Here is a 14875-nt window from a genome sequence, read left to right on the forward strand (position 1 = left end):
AGTTTGCGAAACTGTATTATAATATCACAACCGGAAATACGGACATACTGACATTGATATAAGCACCAATCCTCTTCAGATTTCCTCAGTTTTATTTGTAGTCACTCATGTGCATGTGTATTAAGTTCTAAACAATGTTACCATTTGTGTAGGTTTGTCTACCTACTACCACAAGACAAAAGATTGTACCAGCACTATAAAGAACCTTCACGTTGCCGTTTTATAACCGCATCCACTTCCCACCCTCCCATCCCAAACCCCTGAAAACCACTAATCCATCCTCCTTTCGTCCTTCCGATTCTCACGCCACACTCTAGTAGAGAGCAGCCATCTCTCCAGCCAGCTCTGTTCCATCACTCTCTGTAACTACTCTCCTACTCCACCTTCACACTGCTGCACATCGCTCAGGGTAGAGTCAATCTTAAAACAACAGCTGGGCATAGAAGGAATGAGCATTTCACCTTATTGATAGAGAAGACTGTCCAAAAACAAAACAGAAAAGTTTTCGTGTTCAGGTACACAGGACTCTAATACGTGCATATCCACGAATATGCATATTCCTGGCTGTAAAAGGGAAAAGAACACATACTCTAGAAGCTTGGTAAAGCTTTGTATAAACATAAGCATTGATTCCTCTGATATCAAAGAAAACACTTCTGTTTTCGGACTACCCAACTTAGAGGGGCATGGTTCAGCATTTTCATTTCTATAAAGCCTTTTATCCATTTCAACCAGGCCTTAAGTCCTTCTACATCAGTACATGGAATCCCTGGCTTCCACTTAATGAAACATCTTTTTTCCTTGCAAACCATTAGACACACTGTCCTTTACTTGAATTTAAAACCCAAAGGACAAAAGGATGAATTGCTAGTTACTAAAATGCAGCTTTATGGGGCGCCTGGGCGGCTCAGTCGGTTGAGCATCCAACTTCTGCTCAGGTCATGATCTCGCAGCTCATGAGTTCGAGCCCTGCTTTGGGCTCTGTGCTGACAGCTCAGAGCCTGGAGCCTGCTTCAGATTCTGTGTCTCCCTCTCTCTCTGCCCCTGACCCATTCGCGTTCTGTCTCTGTCTCTCTCAAAAATAAATAAACAATAAAAAAAATTTTTTAATGCAGCTTTAAAGGGAACATAAATAAGAGGTTTATGCAACTTTCAGAGCACTAAACCATAGGCAAGCAACCGGAATTCATACCTGCAGAGCTGAGGAGGACACTGAAGTCCGTCCCCCGTTGTGATTCTCCACTTTCATTATTGACCTCTTTTTCAATATCTTGATATCGATCCCAGTTAGAGACTATCTTTCTTTTAGAATAATTTCCCTGTTCCTCATTCTCTTCTCCAAAGGTCTCTGCATCACTGTCATCTTCAACCTGCAATCATTACAAACAAATCAATACACAGGCAGTGGAAATTTCAACCATAACAGCCTTAGCAGTAAAGTAAAACAAAACAAAAAATAGTATACAAGTATCATGACAAAGAGCATTTTATAGATCAAGCTGAGGATACAAAATTATATTTCAAAAGGACCCCAATGTACCACGGTCCTGAATTCATTTTCAGGGTAAATTTTTCCTTTCACTTTGCAAAGGAAATCTGGCAAGTTCCTGTCTAAAAATTTGTGTAACTGATAGGGCTAATGCCTACTACCCCAATTTATCCTTTCCCATTAGTTGTTTCATCTTATTGAAACAATCAAGGCTATACAGGTCTTTTTTTTTTTTTTAGGCTTATTTTTATTTATTTTGAGAGAGGTATTTATTTTGGGAGGGCAGACAGAGAGGGGGAGAGTCCCAAGCAGGTTCCACACTGTCAGCACAGAGCCCAATGAGTGGCTCGAACTCACAAACCATGAAATGACCTGAGCTGAAATCAAGAGCCAGATGCTCAACAGACTGAGCCACCCAGGCACCCCAAGGCTATATGAGTCTTAAACTTAGAGGACTTTAGGATAGAAATCAACCATTTCCACTTACAGATTTTACAAACACAGTAAATAAGTTTTGTAAGTTTTAAATGGGAACTCTGCTCAGGTGCATTCAAGAGTACAACTTCCAGTCTTGAGTATTAAAAAAAGAGCATGCAGAAGAATACAGAAGTTGAGGAATTATAAAAGATGAAGGGCCTAGTTTCTTCAACAAATAATTTGCAAGGGAAAAAATGCTGGGGGAGGAGGGAGATACCTACAGATTGAAAGAGCTTAATGGACACATAACCATTTGTAATGTCAGAAACTTATTTTTTTTAAAGAGACGAAGCTCTTACTATTCTTTAAGTGAATTTACTTATTTTGAGAGACAGAGAGACAGAGAATCCCAAGCAGGCTCCACACTGTCAGTGCAGAGTCTGATGCAGGGTTCGAACCCACAAACTGTGAGATTATGACCTGAGCTGAAATCCAGAGTCAGACACTTAACCAATTGAGCCACGGAGGCTCCCAGGAGCTTATGTGAAGTCAGATTCTAACAATATAACTATAGATAAAAATCACTTATGAGACAGAGAAATGTGAATGACTGGATATTTGATTATATTGAAGGAATACGATTATTTCATATATTTATTGTTTGCAGTGATACCATACCATGTTTTTTTTTAATGTTCTTATTATTTAGGAAAAAAATATTGACTATTTATAGATGAAAAGACAGGAATGTGGGATTTCCTTCAAAATAATGGGTGGAGGGGCGCCTGGGTGACTCAGTCCGTTGAGCATCTGACTTTGGCTCAGGTCATGATCTCATGGTTTGTGAGTTCAAGACCCATGTCAGGCTCTGTGCTGTCGGCTCGGAGCCTGGACCCTGCTTCAATTCTGTGTCTCCCTCTCTCTCTGCCCCTTCCCCGCTCATGACCTGTCCCTCTCTGTCTCTCAAAAATGGATAAACGTTTTAAAAAAATAAAAAATAATAATAATGGGTGGAGAGGAATGGTGGGTACAGAGGAAATAAACTGGGCACAATTGATAATTATATAATCCTATCTACTTTTGTATGTATTTGAAATTGTCCTATCATAATAAAAAATTAAACTTTAAACAAGAAAGATGCATGTAGAATCTAAAGTCATGGTTCAAAGAAGCATCCCAAAGATTATAAAATCCTCATCAAGAAAAACCTTGTGAAATATATTATAACAAACTATCTGTAGATAGGTTGTAGATAGCTTTTGTTAACACAAAAATGAGGCATGTGCACTGCAGAAAAGTAAGAGGAGAGACAAGCAAAGAGATAAATAAAAACCCCACATTCCTATCACTGGAGAGTAGGAGTTCCACTATTAACACCTTAGAAAGACATCTAGAAGTATATGCGCTATTTATATATACATTTTTTTGTAACAAGAATTTTTTCATCAAAATTCTGTATCCCTCCATCTCAGAAAATATCATTTCATATAACATCCAGACTATTTCCAAATTTGTCTGACTCCAAAAATTTGCTTTAGAGCTGGTTTTGTCCAAGCTGGTATCCTACTCAAGATCATGCCCTGTATCTCACTGTCCCTTAAATCCCTTTGATTCTAGTTCCATCTCTATCTTTAAGACACTGATTTATTGAAGAGACCAGTACACGTAGGGTGCAGAAGGACCCATCCTTTGTTTGGCTGCTTCCTTGCGGTATGGTTTATGGAAATAATGGATTAAAAAAAAAAGCCCTAAAAATCTGAATGCCCAATGGGGTCAAGTTAAATATTTTTTAGTTAAAATACAGCATAGATGGTGCTCTGAACCTTATGTTACACCACATGAAAGGACAGGTGATAAATGTCTGGCCCAACATAAGTAATGCTAAGATTACCCAACGAGTTTGGACGAAGTCTGATCCACCCACTATAGGTGGGTTTTCCCCCCTTGCACCTAGGAACTCGACTGCGTGGTATTATTTTGTCCACTACAAATTTCTAATTCCCCAAACAGATTTAACGCTAGTCAGTAATTCTCACCTGGATCAAATTTAGTAAGCTTTCATGAAAGGATACAGTATTGACCTTTCAAGATTACTCACAGCCCTCAAATATCATCAGAAGCCTCCTTGATGGCACAAAGAGATGGCAAACTACATCATAATCTAGGGATTGCAAAGATGCCCTGAAATCTCCAGGCTTCCTGCCATTCCTGAGAGATTCTCAGAACTAAAAGATGGTAGCAGATTCAAGGTATGTGCTTGAGTAAGATCTCCTGTTTAGATAATAAATACCAGGAAGGTTCTAAAGAAAACAGCTTCATAACTGATGAGAACTGGGGAGGACTGAACTAGAGCTGAAAATACTAGCAGGGTTTAATCTGGGAAAATCCAATTTTCCTTTGTTGGTCCACTGGGTACACAGAGTTCAGAAAGACTTATCCAGTTAGCACAAAACTTGTGAACATCGCCCTAATACATGGCAAAAATGTAAGCCTGGGCAGAGTAATTAGCTTGATGCTAAAGAGGATGATGATCTCAAACACCTGAGGAACTACTAACAGTGACATAAACCCTGAAATGGGAGGCAGGGGACCTAGGAAAAATGAACGGCCCTGCCCTCACCATCATTTAGTATTTACAACGTTTGTATAATAGGCTGGGGCCTCCAACAGCTAAATGACTCACCAATCCCCAACTTACAAGAATCACTGAATAATGATCTCATTACCCCCCGACCCAATTGCAGAGATGAGAAGAGGTGTCATTAGCCTCCATCACAAGAGGGTAGTAAAGAGTAATAAAGCTTAGAAGACCTCTGATGTAACTTAGAGAAAGGTGTACCTTCAAAACTCCCATAGATTTTATGTTTGGTTCATTTTGCAACGATCTGGGCCAAAATATGCAAAATCTCAAGACAGAAGAAACAGAACAAACAGGAAAATACTGATGAAAGCGATGTGAAAACTATAAAGCCATCATTATTATGTTAACAACATCATTACAAAATTAGTAAGCTAATTTTGTATACTGAAATATAAGATCCTGATGAAAAAGATTAAAGAAGACACAAATGGAAAGATACACTATATCACAGATTAAAAGACTGTTGTTAAAAATATCCATACTACCAAAAGCAATCTACAGATTCAATGCAATCCCTATCAAAATTCCAATGACATTTTCCACAGAAATAAAACAAACAATCTGAAAATTTGTATGGAACCACAAAGGACCTTGAATAGCCAAAGCAATCTTAAGAAAGAACAACAAAGCTGGAGGCATCCTGCTTCCTGGTATCAAACTGTATTACAAAGCTATAGTAATCAAAACAGTATGGTAATGGCATAAAAACAGACATATAGATCAATGAAACAGAATAGAGAGCCCTGAAATAAACCCATACATATATGGTCATTTATGACAAACAGTACACCATGGGGAAAGGACAGTCTCTTCAATAAATGGTGCTGGGAAAACTGGACAGCTGCATGCAAAAGAATGAAACTAGACCACTTTCTTATCCTTACACAAAAGTCAACTCAAAATGGATTCAATACTTGAGGGGGCATTCACTTTCAAGTGTCCCCTCTCTGTAAAGAGAGCTTTCCTACTATTCTTCCTTTCTAATTCTAATAAATTCTAATAAACTTTGGCCTGCTGCTGCTCAAAAAAAAAAAAAAAAAAAAAAAAGTGGAATAAATACTTGAGTGTAAGACCTGAAACCATAAAACTTCTAGAAGAAAAATATAGGTGGTAAGCTCCTTGACATCAGTCTAGGCAATTTTTTGGATTAGACACCAAAGCAAAGGCAACAGAACAAAAGTAAACCAGTGAGAATACATCAAACTAAAAATCCTCTGTACAGCAAAGGAGACCATCAACAGAATGAAAAGGCATCAACATCATTTATCAACAGGGAAATGCAAATCAAAACTACAATGAGATATCACCTCACACCTGTCAGAATGGCTAGAATCAACAATACAAGAAACAACAAGTGTTGGGGCGGATATGGAGAAAAAGGAGCCCTCATGCACTGTTGGTGGAAATGCAAACTGGTGCAGCTACTCTAGAAAACATGGCAAAAAAATTAAAAATAGAACTACCCTACAATCCAACAATCACACTTCTGGATATTTACCCAAAAAATACACAAATATTAATTCAAAGGGATACATGCACCTCTGTGTTTATCGCAGCATTATTTACAATAGTCAAATTATGGAAGCAGCTCAAGTGTCCATCAATAGAGAAATACATAAATATGTGGTGTATGTGTGTATGCCTATATCTAAATATAAATATAGGTAAATTAGATATAGCTGTAGATATAGATAGATATAGATACAGATGATGGAATATTACTCAGCCATAAAAAGGAATGAAATCTTGCCATTTGCAATGACATGGATGGAGCTAGAAAGTATTATGCTAAGTGAAATAAGCCAGTCAGAGAAAAAAAAATACCATACAATTTCACTCATATGTGGAATTTAGGAAACAAAAAAATGAGCAGAGGAAAAAAAATAAGACAGAGAGAGAGACAAACCAATAAACACATGCCTAGCCATAGAGAACAAACTGATGGTTACCAGAGGTGACATGGATGAGGGATGGGGGAAATAGGTGATGGGGATTAAAGAGTACACTTCTCATGATGAGCACTGAGCGATGTATAAAATTATTGAATCACCGTATTGTACACCTGAAACTAATATAACACTGTATGTTAACTATACTGGAATTAAAATTAAAAACTTAATTGAAAAATGAGAAAGCAACTTACGGAATAGGAGAAAATATTACAAATCGTATCTAATACAGCCTCTCCTCCCATAACTGACTTTAAAAGCAATTTAAAACAATATGTGCTTAATTATGTTTCCATATGTTATAGGCCCAACAATATATTTGCCAATAATAGCACAAAGGAGGTGGGTGGGAGCAAAACTGTATTGCAGTAAGGACAGGACTTTGTACAGGAACACGAATATCACAAACAAATGTACAAAACTAGCAATAGGAAATAAGAAGCTAATATAACAAAAGTTATAAATACATGCTTATGCTTCTTCTTTCTTCTCTCATTCTTTAAAAGGTAAAATTATAGGGGCATCTGGGTGGCTCAGTCAGGTGAGCATCCGACTTCGGCTCAAGTCATGATCTCACAGTTCATGGGTTCATGCCCTGTATCAGGCTTTCTGCTTACCATACATGCAGCAAACACTGACTGAATTAACGAGGGGAATTGTTCAACATTAATAGGTAGAGGCATCAATACCCCACTTTCGATGATGGATAGAAGAACGAGAAGAAAGGTACCATATGCACGACGGAGTCAATAAAAGCTTTACTCACCGCAGCTATACTGCTATTTAATTTACAACTATAATTTACATTAAATTACAATCTGCTTAATTTAACTGGACTGAGCAGTATGTTTGGGCAACGCTGTTTTTTAAATATCCTCTTACCTTTTCTTTCAAAAGGGCGACCATTGGCCAAGAGAATATTTAAAGATTATCTTTATTATGAAGAGCCCTTGGATAAGCCAATAAAACTTGGGAAGTTACTAGCAACACTTAACAACAAGAGCCTATGGAAAGCCTTTTATACTTAGGATTCTTTTTGTAAAAAAAAAATAAATAAATGTTTATCTATCTTTGAGAGACAGAGAGAGACAGACCATGAGTGGGGAGGGAGCAAAGAGAGGGAGACACAGAATCCGAAGCAGGCTCCAGGCTCTGAGCTGTCAGTACAGAGCCTGATGTGGGGCTTGAACTCACGAACTGCAAGATCATGACCTGAGCCGAAGTCTGCACTTAAGCAACTGGGCCACCCAGGTGCCCCAGAAACCTAACTTTTGAAGGTCCTTATTTTACTTTCTGCTGGAGTAAGGGATATGGAAATGGCTTTCCTAATAAGGAGGTTGAACACAGTCAATCACACATTTTTCAACTACCTCCTATGTTTCTCACAAGATGTAATTATATCATAAAAGGCAACAGGATAGAAAGATATACAAGAGAAAATTTAAGGAAACTCTTGAACAGAAAGTCACTGGGAACTGATTTCAATAATTAGGTAATAATGTCAAATATATTCAACCAAAAATGTTACAATGTATAAAATTGGAAAATTATATTAATTCACCTTAACTTTAAAATGTTTAAATGTTACCAAGCTTTAAAATAGATTACTTAAAAGTCTAATTGCCAACTTTTATATTTATGACCCTATTAAGGTCATTTTTTTTATCTTCTATACTCATTTTGTGAAACAGCTGATGCTTCACCACTTTAAATATTCTTAACAACAGAAAAATGTATAAATCATAATTGAAGAGTTCACTGACAGCTTTTGGTATTAGAGAAGTGTGCTAGCAAAAATAATTTTTCTGTAGGGGCGCCTGGGTGGCTCAGTCGGTTAAGCGTCCAACTTCGGCTCAGGTCACAATCTTACAGTCCGTGAGTTTGAGCCCTGCTTCAGGCTCTGTGCTGACAGCTCACAGCCTGGAACCTGCTTCAGATTCTGTGTCTCCCACTCTCTCTGCCCCTCCCCTGCTCATGCTCTGTCTCTCTCTCAAAAACAAAATAAAAACATTAAATTTTTTCAATAATAATTTTATGTAGTATTTCAAGAAGCCAAATTTCAGCTAAAAATTAAATTAAAAAAACATATATATATACTATATAACTAGTACACAAGTAAACCAATAAGTTTGTCGTTGTGTATTACATAAAAATATGCATTAGAGCATGATCATACTTGAAAAAAAAAACAATAAATGCAATATGGCACATATATCTACATTACCTATCGAGCCCAGAACAATGTTCACAGTATTTGAGCTCCAAAATTCTCTAGCCCAGTATGAATGGAGACAAAGTCATCCAGACCATAATCAAATTCAGGTGTTTCTCTAACAAGAGAATTATCTACAGCTTCTTTTCTTGTCCTTCCTTGTGATCAGTATATGGGAAGGAAGAGGAGACAGAGGAATCTGAGAACAGAAAAAGTGGTACCCCCATCCTCAAAACAGCTACTCAGTGACACTTCTACCAGGCCTCTTCACTCATCCCCAGTCCTTATCTTTCTTTCTCCAAGTCCTTGTATCTTATCTTTCTCACCTGTGTTATTTTGTTGAGGAGAGTTGGCTAAAAAGAGGAGACACAGAAAGGAAATTACCATTTGCCGGCAGTCCATAGAAGGGCTAGACTATGGGATAGCTCATCGCAAAGACCCTGAGAGTTTATGCTGCCGTAATTTAAGGGTAGTTTGGAAATTAGACTGCAGTAACTTTCATTGGACTAAATGGCAATTTTAAACTATACTTAGTGAAGGTCCCTTTACGAGGTCCTTGTGGAAAGGTGAGGTAAGTGGCAATAGAATCAGTTTCATTTTATCTGCTTTACAACTTGAACTTCATGTAAGAATTCAGACTAAAAAAGGTTTTAAAAACGACCAAATTACTCAACCTTGCAAGTCCCAACCTCCAGGTAAAATTCTGTGAATTAGGTCAATGTCAACAACGTTTCTAGTAAAGAAGGTACCAAATGGAACCATAAAGACCGTCTGCTTCTCGGTGTGGTTCTGATCTAAGAAAAAAGTCAGCATTTTGCTCTGCCAATCTATTGACACGCACAATAGAGAGACGTACGATAACCAGAGATACAACTAAGAGGCCTTCAAGCAAAAACTTTTCTTTGTTAAATCATTTAATTAAAAGATTTTGTATACACGAAATTATCTGGGGTGCCTGGGTGGCTCAGTCAGTTAAGCATCTGAGTCTTGATTTTGGCTCAGGTCATGCTCCCAGGGTTGTGGGATCAAGCCCTGTATCTCAAAGCCTGTTTAGGATTCTCTCTCTCTCTCTCTCTGCCCGTCTCCTATGCGCGCGCGCGCACACACACACACACACACACACACACACACACAATGTTGATAGGAGGGCTGCATGTAGACTCTGAGCATTCCTGGGCAAGCTTAGTGTACAAACCACACTCAACTTGACCACAGCCCCTGACAGTTCACTTTCTCTTAAGGGGGCAAGTGATACATCAGGGACATGTGCCTCTGCCCCATCTTCCCTGGGATTTCACTGCCTGGGCTTAATGCTGGAAATGGCCAGATTTTCTTTTGACGGCCTCAGTTAAATTTCCACTCCTCTCGTCCACCAGCACAGGACTGGTTTCCTTGGTTACTGAGGTTTTAACACCATCACCTTCCACTTTCCAGAAAACTCACAGACCATTAAATGGCTGTTGGTTATTTGGCCAACTTTAAAACACTCCCCAAACTCACAAGTCACCAGAGGGAGAGAACTCAATTAACAGGGAAACAATTATTGAACAGGAAGGAACCTGAGTAGCCCAGGTCCACCCTCGGCCCTCAAGTGAGATGTGGAAATCACACTGGGCCAGTCTACCCTATGCCAGAGACTGCGATAATGTCTTCTACCCAAATTAACCATATTGCATCCTTCATGAGCACAAACGTCCAATTCCTTAAACATTATTGCTTCCTCTACATTTCTTAAATGCCAGTAACCTTTTTTAGTTACACTCAAAATGAACTTGCTGAGAGAGACTAAGCCTGTGCCACCTCCTCCACACCATAAATTTTGAAAATAAAATTAAAAATTAAAAAGCACCTTTATTTTTAGTTCCTTCTCTGGACACATTTCTTTCTATAAATATAATTTTTGTTTATTTATTTATTTTGAGAGAGAGAGAACATGCACGCAAAGGAGGGGGAGAGGCAGAGAGACAGAGGGACAGAATTCCAAGCAGGCTGCGCGCTCATCCCATAGCCCAACGCAGGGCTCGATCTCATACTGTGAGATCATGACCTGAGCTGAGATCAGGAGTTGGACGCTAAACCAACAGGCCACCCAGGCTCCCCTCCTTAAATGGCACTGATCTTTCATCTGTCTGTCCTACAATATATCTGAAGGGGACAGGACTGCTTTTGTTCCCTGCTAACATTCCTACACTGTTGCCAAGATTTCTTCAGCAACTAATTCTTGAGTAGCTACAGAGTGTCAGTCACCAGTTCAGGTACTGAGGAGTACAAAAACAAACAAGACAAGGCCCCTCACCTTATGAAGCCAGAGTCCTAAGAACAAACAGAGAAGCAAACATATACTTTAAAAAGTGTGATATGTGTGCATGTGCATTCATAAGATGTCACAGGAGCACAGGAAAAGCACCAGCAATGGAGAGAGAGAGGGAGGGTATCTGTGAGCCAGAGATAAGGAGGAGGATAGCATTTCGAGTTGAGGGAATATATCATTCAGCTCTAGCCATGGGCATGGGACCTGAGATCAGCCTAGCGAAACAGGAGCTGCCATCTCCTGCTGGAAGGCAGCTCCCAGGCTCCCAAGAGAGTGAGCAAAGGACATGCTTATAACCAGGGGATGGCAGCTGTTCAAAACAAAACCCAGGGAGGTCACCGGGAAGATGGTAGCCATAGTGGCATGGTTTTTTAGTCTTCCCAATTTCCCCATAAAAAACACACACAGAGCAATTTAGGACGGCATGATCAAAACTCCAGGGAACACACCCACAAAAGCCTAGGGGGTGAGCTATCTCCACAAAGCCCCCAACATGGGCAAGAATCTCAAGAATTAGGATAGGATAGGAACACAGCAAGAATCACAAGTCCTGAATGGTACCAGCACCTAGGAGAGGAAGCAGAGGGAGTCAGCAGGGCAGCTGACAGACCTGAGCATCCCAAAACAAAGAGCAGGTGCTCGTGAAGTGGGCAAGGCCCACTGAGAGCAGCTGCCAGAAATGTTGGGTCTCAGGCACACCGACAGCTATCAGGTACAGGAAGTTCACGGAAAAGCTTGAAGGGGCAAGTACGTCTGGACCCCACAAACTCTCAGAAGTAACTGGGCAAAGCTCCTCACAGGACACAACTCCACTCTGAAGAGAAATTGCCGGAGGCAGAATCCAAACCATGCAGAACAGAGTCAGTGAAGAGAGGTGGGGATAAAAAGGCGAGATTAGGGGAGGGGTGTAGAGTGAGGAGGCAGGGACTCACTGCAAGTGAAAAGGTCCATATTTTGGCACTTTAAAATAACAGAAGAGGGTGCCCCAGAGCCATGAACCTTGAAAATTATCCTTAAGAGTGTCCCTCTTTTACAAGCTTGGGATAACGGATTCCACATGAAAATCACAAACAATAAAGGACCGTGGTCAAATCCCATAAAAAGTTGTCATTATAAGGACAAAGATACTAAGGACAGGAGCATTTATATAATAAATAAGTATATAAAAACAAACCACCCAAAATTCCTTATTGTAATACAATTTCACTGTTTTAAGTATGTAACTAGAAATCCCACCATAGGTTTTGATGGGCAAAGGATTTTTTTTTTCTTACGTTAATTTATTTTGAGAGATAGCAAGGAGCAGGGAAGGGGCAGAGACAGAGAGGGAGAGAGAGAATCCCAAGCAAGTTCTGAGCTGTCAGCACAGAGCCCGACTCAGGGCTCGATCCCATGAGCCATGAGATCATGACCTGAGCCAAAGTCAGATGTTTAACCGACTGAGCCACCCAGGCACCCCTAGGAGTGAAGGATGAAAGAAAGAACGAAAGAACGAAAGAACGAAAGAACGAAAGAACGAAAGAACGAAAGAACGAAAGAACGAAAGAGATTTCCAGTCTCAGTCTTGATCAGACAGACTTCGACACATGAAGAAGAAAAAAAAAAAAAAAAAGGAAGGTTGAAGAGAATCTGAGAACAGAGGAAAAACAGAAACCAACCCACAAAGCAGTTGTTAGTAACAACCCACAGAATCCTTCACTCCATCCTTTCCCTTCTCCAGGTTCTTATCTTGTCCTCATCGGTGTTATTTTGTCTCAGAGGCATGAAAAAGTCATTCCCATTTGTTACCAGAATCGAGAATCTGGGTCAGAACGACTCTTCTCTCCATTCCCAGCTCCTCAGATGCCCTTAACTCCCCTTCAAACAATACACCTTCACATCTCAACAGTAACCTTTATGTGGACACAAAACTGGGGAAATTTTTCTGTTTCCTAGCTTTTTGTCAGATTGAAGTTCACGGTGCTGTCAGATCAACACGACTTTTTTTTTTTTTTTTTAACTTCTGTAAGAAACTCAACATAATAAAAACAGGCACTGAGTTCAGCTCTGATGGGCATTTGCATATCCATCTCATACGGTCACTTCTCTCCTCAGTAACCTGCTTGTGGCAGTCCGTTTGCTCTCACAGGTTTCCCCTCTTTTCCTTCGTAGGATACTTGGGTCAAAAGTATCTCAGCCAGATTTCTCTCTTGAGCTGTGAAATGTAACCAAATCTTTTGTAAGATTTTTTTTAAGTTTATTTATTTTGAGAGACAGAGACAGAGAGCGTGAGCAGGGGAGGGGTAGAGAGAGAGAGTGAGAGAAAGAATCCCACATGGGCTCCATGCCATCGGCACAGAGCACCATGAGGGCTCAAACACATGAAGTGGGAGATCATAACCTGAGCCGAATTCAAGAGTCAGACGCTTAACGGACTGAGCCACCCAGGTGCCCCTAAAATATTTCTAACAGGAGTTTTTGATCCAGCCAGGACACTTTTCTCCATCAAACCTGCAAATCCACTATCATCTAAAGCTGAGTGTCTCCACGTGCTCGAATGCTATACAGCCTGTAAGGATGAACGATGGAAATACTTAAAGAATTCCCTCCTCTTGTGAGCTGCTTCATTTCTTTAAAAAATGGCTATTTTGACAGACAAAACACTTGTTTCTTCTTTATACTGAGTTCTAAACCACCAACTTCTAAATAATCTCCCAAATTCACCTCCTTGGTCCATTTGTTAACATCAAAAAGCAGACAATGTATGCTCAGCTTGCCCTATAAACGAGACAAAGTTACCACCACCACATGCCACTTGCTTTTGTTTTTAATTTTTTTGATGTTTATGTATTTTTGAGAGACAGAGACAGAGCGTGAGCAGGGGAGGGGCAGAGAGAGAGGGAGACACAGAATCTGAAACAGTCTCCAGGCTCTGAGCTGTCAGCACAGAACCCAACACAGGGCTCAAACTCACCAACTGTGAGATCATGACCTGAGCTGAAGTCGGGCGCTTAACCAACTGAGCCACCCAGGGGCCCCGGCCACATGCCACTTTCAACACCATGGAGATACATACCGTCTTTCTGTCTATAAAGTTAAGCAGCTTCCTCAAAGAAGTCCCTTCTCACCAGCTATTTTGGGACGTTTACAACTGAAGTTTTTTCATGCAATGTTCCTGTTACCATGTAGCTACCAATTGTAATAGGTCAATCATCAAGGTAAGTGACCTCAGTAAGCCTCATTCAGAAGTTCTAAAAGGACTGGAAGTTCGGCTACCTGACCACTATTTACTCTAGCAACACTTACAAAGATTGTGTTGTCATATACAATTCTTTTGCTTGCTATTTACTTCATCTAATACACACAACAGAGTCGATAGATTCTTTTTTTTTTTTTTTCTTTAAGAAATTCGGTCTTTCCGGGGCGCCTGGGTGGCTCAGTCAGTTAAGCGTCCGACTTCAGCTCAGGTCATGATCTCGCCGTCTGTGAGTTCGAGCCCCACGTCGGGCTCTGTTCTGACTGCTCAGAGCCTGGAGCCTGTTTTGGATTCTGTGTCTCCCTCTCTCTCTGACTCTCCCCCATTCATGCTCTCTCTCTGCCTCAAAAATAAATAAACGTTAAAAAAAAAAAAAGAAATTCGGTCTTTTAAGTTTTATTTAGTTTCTGTAGTAATCTCTACACCCAACACAGGACTCCAACCCATGACGCCAAGATCAAGAGTCACACATTCTTCCAACCGAGTCAGTCCAGTGCCTCTCAGGTCAACAGATTCTTGATTTTTTTTAAAAAATGAAATCATCTGGGGTGCCTGCATGGCTCATTCTGTTGAGCATCTGACTCTTGATTTGGACTCAGGTCATGATCTAGCAGTTCATGA

At 40.0% G+C, this 14875-nt stretch overlaps 1 protein-coding gene across 1 annotated transcript in view; it reads right to left on the reverse strand.

The window, feature by feature from the left end:
- The window catches only part of AVEN (apoptosis and caspase activation inhibitor), a 193366-nt gene that overhangs the window by 144099 nt on the left and 34392 nt on the right, over window positions 1-14875 (reverse strand). The window contains exon 2 of the mRNA XM_042989226.1: window positions 1193-1370. Within this exon, the coding sequence (XP_042845160.1) occupies window positions 1193-1370 (178 nt within the window). The remainder of the gene's footprint in view (window positions 1-1192; window positions 1371-14875) is intronic.

The sequence above is a fragment of the Panthera tigris genome, chromosome B3 (assembly GCF_018350195.1).
Source record: "Panthera tigris isolate Pti1 chromosome B3, P.tigris_Pti1_mat1.1, whole genome shotgun sequence".
Classification (NCBI taxonomy): domain Eukaryota; kingdom Metazoa; phylum Chordata; class Mammalia; order Carnivora; family Felidae; genus Panthera; species Panthera tigris.